Here is a 13,023-nt window from a genome sequence, read left to right as displayed (position 1 = left end):
CAATTCAAGAATTGCAATTGGTATTCAAAAATGTTAAAGGTATTTCTAGGGAAATATATGGAGTAATAGCTTTTGCACAAAAAAGTGATCAAGAAATCCATAGAAAACCTAAACTGAACTCTAGCCCACCCATTAATCATAGTATAATGGCACAACAATCGCTCATATAAATAAATACTGATAGTATGAAGGAGTAGATACCAAAAAAGTATATCAGTTACTAGGCAGTAAAAATACCCTGTTAACGTGTACAATAACTCCCCCAAGGAAGAAGCTTACACGAAACGCGCGTCAGGGCTTCTTGAACTGGTGTTCAATGTATCTAATAATAATAATAATAATCATTTTTATTTATATAGCGCCAACATATTCCGCAACACTTTACAATTAAGCGGGGGCATGTACAGACAAATTCAATACAAGTTAAGACAATTTAAACAGTGACATTAGGAGTGAGGTCCCTGCTCACAAGCTTACAATCTACAAGGAAATGGGGGGACACAATAGGTGAAAAGTGCTTGTTATTTCAGGTCTGGTAATTATAATAAATAGGGATTTTCATATAAAACTGCATGATCCGGTCATCAGCCCGTGTGTTTAAGTGCAATAGTCAAGTATCAAGTGCAGTTATCATGTGCATGGAGGGTGTGGAGACAGATGAATAGTAGGGTGCAGATTCAGAATAATATTTGGAAGGAGGGAATGGTGCGGCCCCCAAACGCAGGGCAGCGGGGTACTCGGTACCGGGTCTCTCGGTTCTGGGGATGTCACGGTGGCCCGACCCGGTCCGTGGCCCTGCTAAGGGGCGCCCAATTAAAGATGTAGGTGATGGTGTAGGTCGCAGTAAATAACGAGGACACAGGGTTGCAGTCTCTTTACCTTTTTACTGAAGGCTTCGGCATCCTCAATCCAGAGCACTGCTAACAGGGCTGGCTGAGACCGGCCGGTCCGAAGGCACATCCAGAGTTCCCTTTGCAGGTGGAAATCAGTGCCTACCTACTAGCGCCTGGGTGTTGTAGTACTTCCCTGCTGAGCACCACGGGATAGTCCTCACAACTGTCGTGTATGTTTCTGTTCTTTCTCTCCGTCCCCCAGATGATATGGATAGGACACACCCGTATGACGGGGTAGGCCTGGAGTTATTTTATAGGGACCCTAGAGACGCCCCTCTCCCACAATTGCCTCCGTTGTCTTCATTAGGTGTAAAGGTGAGACAGCCAACCTAGAGTTAACTGCCCTGCCGTAGTTCAAAGTAATGCGTAGAGCCTATTACTTCCTCGGCATTCCGGCCGCCGGCTACGCGCCTCAGAAGGATGTTGCCGATCTCCTTCTGGTTCTATCGCCTTTGTGCTGTGATCTCGTTTCTCACTTCTCCACAATATACTTCGCTTCGTGTCCTTTCTTAAGATGCAGCCGCAATGAGGTGCAGGCATGGCTCCGTAACGATCTGTCCTGTGCTTGGCCACTGTCAGGATCCCACCCCTGACAGGGACCTCCCTGAGTCCTTCCAAGCAACCTCTTCTCTCACTAGATGTTACTTGGGCAAAACCCAGTCAGCTTCTCTCTAACTTCCTATCCAACCCCCAGTTTTACCAGAGTGTGAGGAGTGGCCTAATACATAGAACCTTTTGCTCCCCCTGGTGGCCAGAGTGTGAAGTGTAATGTGTGACTGTGATACCTGGTCAGGTGAACTCCTTTAGTGCCATCAGACGTACCATCACTCCCCTTAGCGGCAGAGCGACAATACTGCAACGACCAGGACTCTGGGGCGCTGCAGGAACAGGGCAAAGTTAGTTTACCGAGTAGTTGATGTGGTAGGCTTGTTTGAAGAGATGGGTTTTTAAAGCGCACTTGAATAGGTCGGGGCTAGGTATCAGTCTGATCGTCTGGGGAAGTGCATTCCAGAGAGCTGGCGCAGCACGAGAGAAGTCTTGGAGACGGAGGTGCGAGGTTGGGATTACGGGGGATGTTAGCCTAAAGGTACCGTCACACTTAGCGACGCTGCAGCGATATAGAGAACGAGCCGATCGCTAGAGCGTCGCTGTTTAGGTCGCTGTAGAGACGTCAAACACAGCAGCTCCAGAACGATGCAGGAGCGATCCAGTGACGTAACGGTGACTCACCTCTCGTTCTCGCAGGTCGTTAGCTCCATGTAAAGCATTGCTGGCATCATTGCTTTTGCTGTCAAACATGACGATACACGCCGACCTGATGACCAAATAAAGTTCTGGACCTCTAGCTCCGACCAGCGATATCACAGCGGGATCCAGATCGCTGCTGCGTGTCAAACACAACGAGATCGCTATCCAGGACGCTGCAACGTCACGGATCGTTGTCGTTCTCGTTGTAAAGTTGTTTAGTGTGAAGGTACCTTTAGGTCATTTGTAGAATGGAGGGCACGTGTAGGGCAATAGACAGTGATGAGAGGGGAGATATAAGGCGGTGCAGAACTGTGGAGGGCTTTGTGGGTGAGAGATGAGTTTATACTGGACCCTGTAGCGAATGGGTAGCCAGTGTAATGACTGGCACAAGATGGAGGCATCGGTGAAGCGGTTGGACAGAAATATGACCCTGGCTGCCGCATTCAAGATGGATTGGAGAGGAAAAAGTTTGGTAATAGGGAGACCGATCAGAAGAGAGTTGCAGTAGTCCAGACGAGAATGTATAAGAGCGACAGTAAGAGTCTTAGCAGTTTCAAAGGTGAGAAAAGGTTGGATTCTGGAGATGTTTTTAAGATGCAGGTGACATGCATGTCAGAAGAGAGAAAAATCATTGAAACAGCTGGCACACTTTTTTTTTGTGATCGCTGTTTCTGAATAACGGCAATCACATGACCAGACACCAGAAAATTTGGCCTTGATAGTGTTCTCCAGGGTCTCGGCTACCCCCGGTAGGCAGCAAGGTTTACAGGTGGGAGATACATTGTGGCCATCACTTCTGTGTAATATGTTTGGTAAAATATGTACTTCTTTTTTAGTGATTGCACTTGATATCAGAAACGTAAAGAGTAACTATTTTAATTTGTATCTCATACATTAAGAGTAGACATCAAAATAATGTAATACATCTTATCAGAAAATCATCTTGTTTCTCCTAGGCTGATTTTTCGCTCTCATATTACAGGTAAAATCTGTAGTCGGTGAAGACAGATTTTCCCATTTATGAGTGTCATGTTCTACAAATTGAGGACAAGGTATTATCTTGTATTGTTGCTGTTGCGTTGTTATGCCATAAGGTTTGCATTTTAGTAGTTTGTCTATAAACTAAGGCCACCAGCATCAGGGGCTTATCTACAGCATTCTGTAATGCTGTAGATAAGCCCCCGATGTATCCTGAAAGATAAGAAAAACAGGTTATATTCTACTCACCCAGGGGCGGTCCCGCAGCGGTCTGGTTCAGGTCCGATGGGCTTCGCGGTCTGGTCCGGGGCCTCCCATCTTTTTGCGATGACGTCCTCTTCTTGTCTTCATGCTGCGGATCCGGTGTAGGCTTACTGATTTGCCCTGTTGAGGGCAGAGCAAAGTACTGCAGTGCGCCGGCGCTGGGCCTCTCTGACCTTTCCCAGCGCCTACGCACTGCAGAATTTTGCTCTGCCCTCAACAGCGCAGACAAAGTACGCCTGCTCCGGAGCTGCGGCAGGAAGAAAAGAAGAGGACGACATCGTACGAAGATGGGAGGCTCCAGACCCGGACCATGACACCCATCGGACCGGACTGCACCGGGACCGCCCCTGGGTGAGTATAATATAACCTGTTTTTCCTATCTTTCAGGATACATCGGGGGCTTATCTACAGCATTACAGAATGCTGTAGATAAGCCCCTGATGCCGGTGGCCTTAGTTTATAGGCCAATTTTGGGGTGACAGATTCCCTGTAAGAACCTCATGTCTTGCAGCTGTGGTTCATTTGTTACCCACTGCAGCTGTTGCTACTATAATTGTGCAAAACTACAAGTATTCAGCTTGAAAATAAATCTTCTGGAACCTTCATACATGCCTTCTGCAGTCGAGTCAAGCTATCTGATAATATCTCTTTTTGAGTACTGGCACATAGAGACATCCATAGAATCAAGAGTCTCAATTGTCCGACACTCCCAGTCTAGTTATGGAGTTGGAATACTCAGATGGAACATGACAGTTGGTGCTTTTAAAATTCTATGGAGAGGGAAAGAGGAGGAGCTACAGGCGGCAGACATTCTGCTGCAAGTTCTCTTGAAATGACAGTTAGTTTTCCATAGACCTTTATGAGCACCGACTGCCATCTCCTATTATCAGTAATGAGAAAATCTATATTCACTGAAGACAGATTTTAGTCATGAATTTAGAATTTTGAGAATTTGATCAATTCAGGATGAGAAAGAAGCAGATTTTTCTGATAAGATATTTTACAAAGTATCTTATTTTCATGTGTACTACCGATTTATGAAATAGAAATTACAAGAACCATTACACTAAGTATATCTTGGTATTTGTACCTTGGTATTTGCATCAAATATAGAGCAGAAAACTTTTTCATCTTTATTATTTTCCACTTTTAATAAATCCCATCCAACTTGCTTGGTTCTTAGTAAGAAACATCTGCTCAACCACTTACACCTTGTGGTGTTCGGGAAAAATGTCTCTTGGCTCAATAACAATGCGGCAAGTGTTGCTCTTCTTCTGTATTATTGTCTTAGCCAAAAAGGACGCTTGTTATAAGTCCATGACATTGACTGACCTCTAACTAAGCGTGGTAGGTCTACCAGAACCCTATGGTTTTGTGCAGACCGCCGGGACTTTGCCGTAACAAGAGACCGGCCCAATAACAGAGGCAAGAAAACCACAAGAATACCCTTTGTGTTGCTGTAATTGTGACTGGTAAATCAATAGATGTGAAGTGGGCTTTAGGGATTTGTGGTTGATTTCTACAATGATTTACAGAGAACTCCCCTCGTGGCAGTGATCCAGATACTCAAGGAAAGATGTGATCTTCATCTAAACTAACCAGAAAATGTCGAAGAGCAGCTACCGTAACGTACAGTAATAAAGACACAAGTCAAGGGTTTTGATAGATCGAGAAGCCTTCCATTATAGACATTTAGAGACACCAACATCTCGTGAATGCGATTTTACTTTCTTGGAGAACGCAGCTAGCCATCGGCGGATAATTGGCCATCACTTGTGGAAATCACATATATATGACATCCTATAGGTGATTGCTCCCTGTCTATAATGTGTATTTTCTTTCTTCCAGCTCCTCATCTCTGTTCTACTACCACACATGGCTGTGATCACTTCTGTATCAATACTCCAGGATCGTACTTATGTAGATGCAAGCAGGGATATGTCTTAAATGCTGATGAGAAGACCTGCAAAAGTAAGACATATTTGTTTGGTATATCACAGAAGGTACGGGTTGAAAAATTACTAGCAGAGTTAAATGAGCTGTCCACTACTTAAACACGTTGTCCACTATTTTTCATTGATGACCTATCCTTAGGCTATGTCATCGTTGTCTAATCGGTTGAGATTCAACACCCGGCACCTGCGTCGATCAGCTGTTCATGCTGACGGCAGCAGTTGCTGGCCGGAACTCCTCGATCGTGGAGCTGCTCCATCTTCTGATAGTGGCCACGGCAGGGTATTTGTTGTGAATTTGGATTCTGGGCTCCCCCGGTGGCTACTGGTGGAATTGAACTGGTGTCTTCATCTTCTCTGTTCACCTGTTCCCATCAAGATGTGGGAGTCGCTATATAACCTTGCTGCTCTGTTAGTTGCTTGCCGGTCAACAATGTTATCAGAAGCCTCTCTGTGCTTGTTCCTGCTCCTAGACAACTACTAGATAAGTTGGACTCTTGTCCATGTTTGTTTTTGCATTTTGTTCCAGTTCACAGCTGTAGTTTCGTTACTGTGTCTGGAAAGCTCTTGTGAACGGGAATTGCCACTCTGGTGTTATGAGTTAATGCCAGAGTTTTAAAGTAATTTCTGGATGGTGTTTTTTGATAGGGTTTTCAGCTGACCATGAAAGTGTCCTTTCTGTCTTCTGCTATGTAGTAAGTGGACCTCAAATTTGCTAAACCTATTTTCATACTACGTTTGTTATTTCATCTCAACTCACCGCCAATACATGTGGGGGGCCTCTGTCTCCTTTCGGGGTATTTCTCTAGAGGTGAGCTAGGACTAATATTTTCCTCTGCTAGCTTTATTTAGTCCTCCGGCTGGGCTGGGCATCTAGAATCAACGTAGGCATGCTACCCGGCCACTGCTAGTTGTGCGTTAGGTTTAGTTCATGGTCAGCTCAGTTCCCATCTTCCAAGAGCTAGTTCCTATATATGCTTATGCTATGTTCTCTTGCCATTGAGATCATGACAGTTTGACCGGCCCGCAAAGTGTTAATTGTTTGGGCTGAAGCAGGAGAAAAAGAAGTGTTGAAGGGAAATTTTTTTTTTTTTTCCCCCCTCAGAGTTCTGCTGCCTAGCCCTTAATTGCTGTCTAGCTGCTTCTTACCTCCTCTTAACCCTTGAATGGCTTTGTGTCCACCTGTTTGTAATGGATCTTCAGAGTGTAACTGCAGGTTTGAATAAACTCGCCACGAAGGTACAAAATTTGCAAGATTTTGTTTGTCATGCACCTGTATCTGAGCCGAGAATTCCTTTGCCGGAATTTTTCTCGGGGAATAGATCCGGGTTTCAGAATTTTCGAAATAATTGCAAATTATTTTTGTCTCTGAAATCTCGCTCTGCCGGAGACCCTGCACAGCAGGTCAGGATTGTGATTTCCTTGCTCCGGGGCGACCCTCAAGACTGGGCTTTTTCATTGACACCAGGAGATCCTGCGTTGCTCAATGTGGATGCGTTTTTTCTGGCCTTGGGGTTGCTTTATGACGAACCTCATTTGGAGCTTCAGGCAGAAAAAACTTTGATGTCCCTATCTCAGGGGCAAGATGAAGCGGAAATTTACTGCCAAAGATTCCGTAAATGGTCTGTGCTTACTCAGTGGAATGAGTGCGCCCTGGCGGCGACTTTCAGAGAGGGTCTCTCTGATGCCATTAAGGATGTTATGGTGGGGTTCCCTGTGCCTGCGGGTCTGAATGAGTCCATGACAATGGCTATTCAGATCGATAGGCGTTTGCGGGAGCGCAAACCAGTGCACCATCTGGCGGTGTCCACTGAGAAGTCGCCAGAGAGTATGCAGTGTGATAGAATTCTGTCCCGAAGCGAGCGGCAGAATTTTAGACGGAAAAATGGGTTGTGTTTCTATTGTGGTGATTCTACTCATGTTATATCAGCATGCTCTAAGCGCACTAAAAAGCTTGGTAAATCTGTTTCCATTTGCACCTTACCGTCTAAATTTATTCTATCTGTGACCCTGATTTGCTCTTTGTCATCTATTACCACGGACGCCTATGTCGACTCTGGCGCCGCTTTGAGTCTTATGGATTGGTCCTTTGCCAAACGCTGTGGGTATGATTTAGAGCCTTTGGAGACTCCTATTCCTCTGAAGGGGATTGACTCCACCCCATTGGCTAATAATAAACCACAATACTGGACACAAGTAACTATGCGTATTAATCCGGATCACCAGGAGATTATTCGCTTTCTGGTGCTGTATAATCTACATGATGATTTGGTGCTAGGATTGCCTTGGCTGCAATCTCACAACCCAGTCCTCGACTGGAGAGCTATGTCTGTGTTGAGCTGGGGATGTAAGGGGGCTCATGGGGATGTACCTGTGGTTTCCATTTCATCATCCATTCCCTCTGAAATTCCTGAGTTCCTGTCTGACTATCGTGACGTCTTTGAAGAATCCAAGCTTGGTTCGTTACCTCCGCACCGAGAGTGCGATTGTGCCATAGATTTAATCCCGGGTAGTAAATACCCAAAGGGTCGTTTATTTAATCTGTCTGTGCCTGAACATGCTGCTATGCGAGAATATATAAAGGAGTCCTTGGAAAAGGGACATATTCGTCCATCGTCATCTCCCTTAGGAGCCGGTTTTTTCTTTGTGTCAAAAAAAGACGGCTCTTTGAGACCATGTATTGATTATCGGCTTTTGAATAAAATCACTGTTAAATATCAATACCCATTGCCGTTGCTGACTGATTTGTTTGCTCGCATAAAGGGGGCCAAGTGGTTCTCTAAGATTGACCTTCGTGGGGCGTATAATTTGGTGCGAATCAGGCAGGGGGATGAGTGGAAAACCGCATTTAATACGCCCGAGGGCCACTTTGAGTATTTAGTGATGCCTTTTGGTCTTTCTAATGCTCCGTCAGTTTTCCAGTCCTTTATGCATGATATTTTTCGCGATTATTTGGATAAATTTATGATTGTGTATCTGGATGATATTCTGATTTTTTCGGATGACTGGGACTCTCATGTCCAGCAAGTCAGGAGGGTTTTTCAGGTTTTGCGGTCTAATTCTTTGTGTGTGAAGGGTTCTAAGTGTGTTTTTGGGGTACAGAGGATTTCCTTTTTGGGATATATTTTTTCCCCCTCTTCCATTGAAATGGATCCTGTCAAGGTTCAAGCTATTTGTGATTGGACGCAGCCCTCTTCTCTTAAGAGTCTTCAGAAATTTTTGGGCTTTGCTAACTTTTATCGTCGATTTATTGCTGGTTTTTCGGATATTGCTAAGCCATTGACCGATTTGACTAAGAAGGGTGCTGATGTTGCTGATTGGTCCCCTGATGCTGTGGAGGCCTTTCGGGAGCTTAAGCGCCGTTTTTCCTCTGCCCCTGTGTTGCGTCAGCCTGATGTTGCTCTACCTTTTCAGGTTGAGGTCGACGCTTCTGAGATCGGAGCTGGGGCAGTGTTGTCGCAGAAAAGTTCTGACTGCTCCGTGATGAGGCCTTGTGCCTTCTTTTCCCGTAAATTTTCGCCCGCTGAGCGGAATTATGATGTTGGGAATCGGGAGCTTTTGGCCATGAAGTGGGCTTTTGAGGAGTGGCGCCATTGGCTTGAGGGGGCCAGACATCAGGTGGTGGTATTGACTGACCACAAAAATTTGATTTATCTTGAGACCGCCAGGCGCCTGAATCCTAGACAGGCGCGCTGGTCATTATTTTTCTCTCGGTTTAATTTTGTGGTGTCATACCTACCGGGTTCTAAGAATATTAAGGCGGATGCCCTTTCTAGGAGTTTTGAGCCTGACTCGCCTGGTAACTCTGAGCCTACAGGTATCCTTAAGGATGGAGTGGTATTGTCAGCCGTTTCTCCAGACCTGCGGCGGGCCTTGCAGGAGTTTCAGGCGGAGAGACCTGATCGTTGCCCACCTGATAAACTGTTTGTTCCTGATGATTGGACCAGTAGAGTCATCTCTGAGGTTCATTCTTCTGCGTTGGCAGGTCATCCTGGCATTTTTGGTACCAGGGATTTGGTGGCAAGGTCCTTCTGGTGGCCTTCCCTGTCACGAGATGTGCGAGGCTTTGTGCAGTCTTGTGACGTTTGTGCTCGGGCCAAGCCTTGTTGTTCTCGGGCTAGTGGATTATTGTTGCCCTTGCCTATTCCTAAGAGGCCTTGGACGCACATCTCGATGGATTTTATTTCAGATCTGCCTGTTTCTCAGAAGATGTCTGTCATCTGGGTGGTGTGTGACCGTTTTTCTAAGATGGTCCATTTGGTTCCTCTGCCCAAGTTACCTTCTTCTTCCGAGTTGGTTCCTCTGTTTTTTCAAAATGTTGTTCGTTTGCATGGTATTCCTGAGAATATCGTTTCTGACAGAGGGACCCAATTCGTGTCTAGATTTTGGCGGGCATTCTGTGCTAGGATGGGCATAGATTTATCTTTTTCGTCCGCTTTCCATCCTCAGACGAATGGCCAGACCGAGCGGATTAATCAGACCCTGGAGACATATCTGAGGTGTTTTGTGTCTGCTGACCAGGATGATTGGGTTGCTTTTTTGCCATTGGCGGAGTTCGCTCTCAATAATCGGGCCAGCTCTGCCACTTTGGTGTCCCCGTTTTTTTGTAATTCGGGGTTTCATCCTCGATTTTCCTCTGGTCAGGTGGAATCTTCGGATTGTCCTGGAGTGGATGCTGTGGTGGAGAGATTGCATCAGATCTGGGGGCAGGTGGTGGACAATTTGAGGTTGTCCCAGGAGAAGACTCAGCTTTTTGCCAACCGCCACCGTCGTGTTGGTCCTCGGCTTTCTGTTGGGGATTTGGTGTGGTTGTCTTCTCGTTTTGTCCCTATGAGGGTCTCTTCTCCTAAGTTTAAGCCTCGGTTTATCGGCCCGTATAAGATATTGGAGATTCTTAACCCTGTTTCCTTCCGTTTGGACCTCCCTGCATCCTTTTCTATTCATAACGTTTTTCATCGGTCATTATTGCGCAGGTATGAGGTACCGGTTGTGCCTTCCGTTGAGCCTCCTGCTCCGGTGTTGGTTGAGGGTGAGTTGGAGTACGTTGTGGAGAAAATCTTGGACTCTCGTGTTTCCAGACGGAGACTCCAGTATCTGGTCAAGTGGAAGGGATACGGCCAGGAGGATAATTCTTGGGTGAATGCATCTGATGTTCATGCCTCCGATCTGGTTCGTGCCTTTCATAGGGCCCATCCTGATCGCCCTGGTGGTTCTGGTGAGGGTTCGGTGCCCCCTCCTTGAGGGGGGGGTACTGTTGTGAATTTGGATTCTGGGCTCCCCCGGTGGCTACTGGTGGAATTGAACTGGTGTCTTCATCTTCTCTGTTCACCTGTTCCCATCAAGATGTGGGAGTCGCTATATAACCTTGCTGCTCTGTTAGTTGCTTGCCGGTCAACAATGTTATCAGAAGCCTCTCTGTGCTTGTTCCTGCTCCTAGACAACTACTAGATAAGTTGGACTCTTGTCCATGTTTGTTTTTGCATTTTGTTCCAGTTCACAGCTGTAGTTTCGTTACTGTGTCTGGAAAGCTCTTGTGAACGGGAATTGCCACTCTGGTGTTATGAGTTAATGCCAGAGTTTTAAAGTAATTTCTGGATGGTGTTTTTTGATAGGGTTTTCAGCTGACCATGAAAGTGTCCTTTCTGTCTTCTGCTATGTAGTAAGTGGACCTCAAATTTGCTAAACCTATTTTCATACTACGTTTGTTATTTCATCTCAACTCACCGCCAATACATGTGGGGGGCCTCTGTCTCCTTTCGGGGTATTTCTCTAGAGGTGAGCTAGGACTAATATTTTCCTCTGCTAGCTTTATTTAGTCCTCCGGCTGGGCTGGGCATCTAGAATCAACGTAGGCATGCTACCCGGCCACTGCTAGTTGTGCGTTAGGTTTAGTTCATGGTCAGCTCAGTTCCCATCTTCCAAGAGCTAGTTCCTATATATGCTTATGCTATGTTCTCTTGCCATTGAGATCATGACAGGTATTACACAACCGCCTTCTTTTCAAATCAATAGGCAGATGCGTAGTACTTTGCCACAGCCACTATCAGAAGACGGAGCAGCTCCGCAATTGAGCAATTCTGGCCACCAACACCGAGAACAGCTTATCGGTGGGGGTGCCAGGTGTCGGACCCCTACTGATCAGACATTGATCACCTATCCTAAGGATAGGCCATCAATGAAAAAGTAGTGGACAACCTCTTTAAGAAGGGTCATTAATCTGAGATCGTTGGGGGTCCAACAAGTACCGTAGATTTTGCACAAATCAGCTTTTTTTGCTCAGACTGTAAACAGAGTGTGAAGCTGCAATATCATGGTCCAATGCACTGCGTAGCGGCCTCTCGTAGGTACTGTAACTTAGCTTCTACTGAAGTGAATAGGACCTTTCCTGCCATACCCAGGAGAGGCCACTAATATATAGTGTACAGAGCTGTGATTTTCCACTGTATACACTGATTACATCTGGCGCCTGTCTGGAGCTGATAACAGCTGATCGACGGGGGTGCCAGGTGTTGGACCCCCACTAATCTGATATTAATGATCTAATCTAAGGATAACTCATCAGTTTCAAATTAGTGGACACCCCATTTAAGCAGGCGGAAACATGTATCTCAGACTAACCATCTAAGGCCAGTTTCACACGTCAGTGCCTCCGGTACGTGTAGTGACAGTTTTCTCATGTACTGGAGACACTTACACACATAGACCCATTCAAATGAATGGGTCTATGCAGATGTCAGCGGGTTTTGACGGACCGTGTGTCCGTGTGCAAAACATGCAGACATGTCTGTTTTTACCCGTGCACAACTTTTAATAGATGCACCTTTTCTGGGCAGCTGCGGACTGCTGTTTTTAGGCTGGAGAGGGCCATATCCATGGCCCTTTACCAGCCTGAGAATAGCAGCCCGCACCTGTGAGTTTTGCCGGGTTGGTTGTAAAATATAGGGGGACTCCACGTTGGTTTCTTCTTTCATCCCTTCTCCCCTGCTCGTGTTGCTCCCGGCCGAGCAGGAGAGAACGGATGACAGCCAGCTTCAGCACAACACACAGGGGAACAGCACTTACGGTAGCGCTGCTTCCCGGCGGCCATCTGTGTGGTCCTGATGCAGCACACGGGCGGCACACGGATGTAGCACACGGACACTGATATCTCCGGTACCGTGTTTACCGGTATCGGAAATATCAGGACTTGTGAAACCGGCCTAATATGTATGGGACCTCTGGACTCTCCCCTGATGGTAGATGTCAGGGAAGATAAAGATCCACCTGTAGGACTTCAGCTGCCCTATGTTTTAGTTTGGGCAGTTGAGTACATTTACTGTATTGGATAGTCCTATACCATAATATACTATAGCAAGGGCAATAATGTATCGGCAGGTCTTTTTTTTTTACCCGCACTATGGTGTGTTTTCCTGTAATCTCAGCGGACAATACAGTAAATTTATTAGAATTTTGTATATGTTCATAAGTTTATCTTTACCTATTATTCTTGCCGTTCTTTTGTTATCGTGAAATCACTCTACAATATCGATTATTATACTTTTGTGTTGTGCAGCGGAGGACTTGTGCGCCACAGAGAAACATGGATGTGAGCAGATCTGTGTCAATACTCTGGGATCCTATCTATGTCAGTGCTATGACGCGTATGAGTTGGCCAATGATGGCAAATCCTGCATCAGTAAGTATTGCTA

The 13,023-nt window shown here is 46.0% G+C and overlaps 1 protein-coding gene across 2 annotated transcripts in view; it reads left to right on the top strand.

The window, feature by feature from the left end:
* Nucleotides 1-13,023, top strand: part of MATN2 (matrilin 2) — a 192,502-nt gene that overhangs the window by 73,166 nt on the left and 106,313 nt on the right. For both annotated transcript variants that reach the window (XM_077270918.1, XM_077270919.1), the window contains exons 4-5: nt 5,232-5,354; nt 12,888-13,010. In XM_077270918.1, coding sequence (XP_077127033.1) covers nt 5,232-5,354; nt 12,888-13,010 — 246 coding nt within the window. The remainder of the gene's footprint in view (nt 1-5,231; nt 5,355-12,887; nt 13,011-13,023) is intronic.

Source organism: Ranitomeya variabilis, chromosome 6 (assembly GCF_051348905.1).
Source record: "Ranitomeya variabilis isolate aRanVar5 chromosome 6, aRanVar5.hap1, whole genome shotgun sequence".
In the NCBI taxonomy this organism is placed as follows: domain Eukaryota; kingdom Metazoa; phylum Chordata; class Amphibia; order Anura; family Dendrobatidae; genus Ranitomeya; species Ranitomeya variabilis.
Note: the sequence above shows the minus strand (reverse complement) of the source record. Positions and strands in the feature narration are given on the sequence as shown.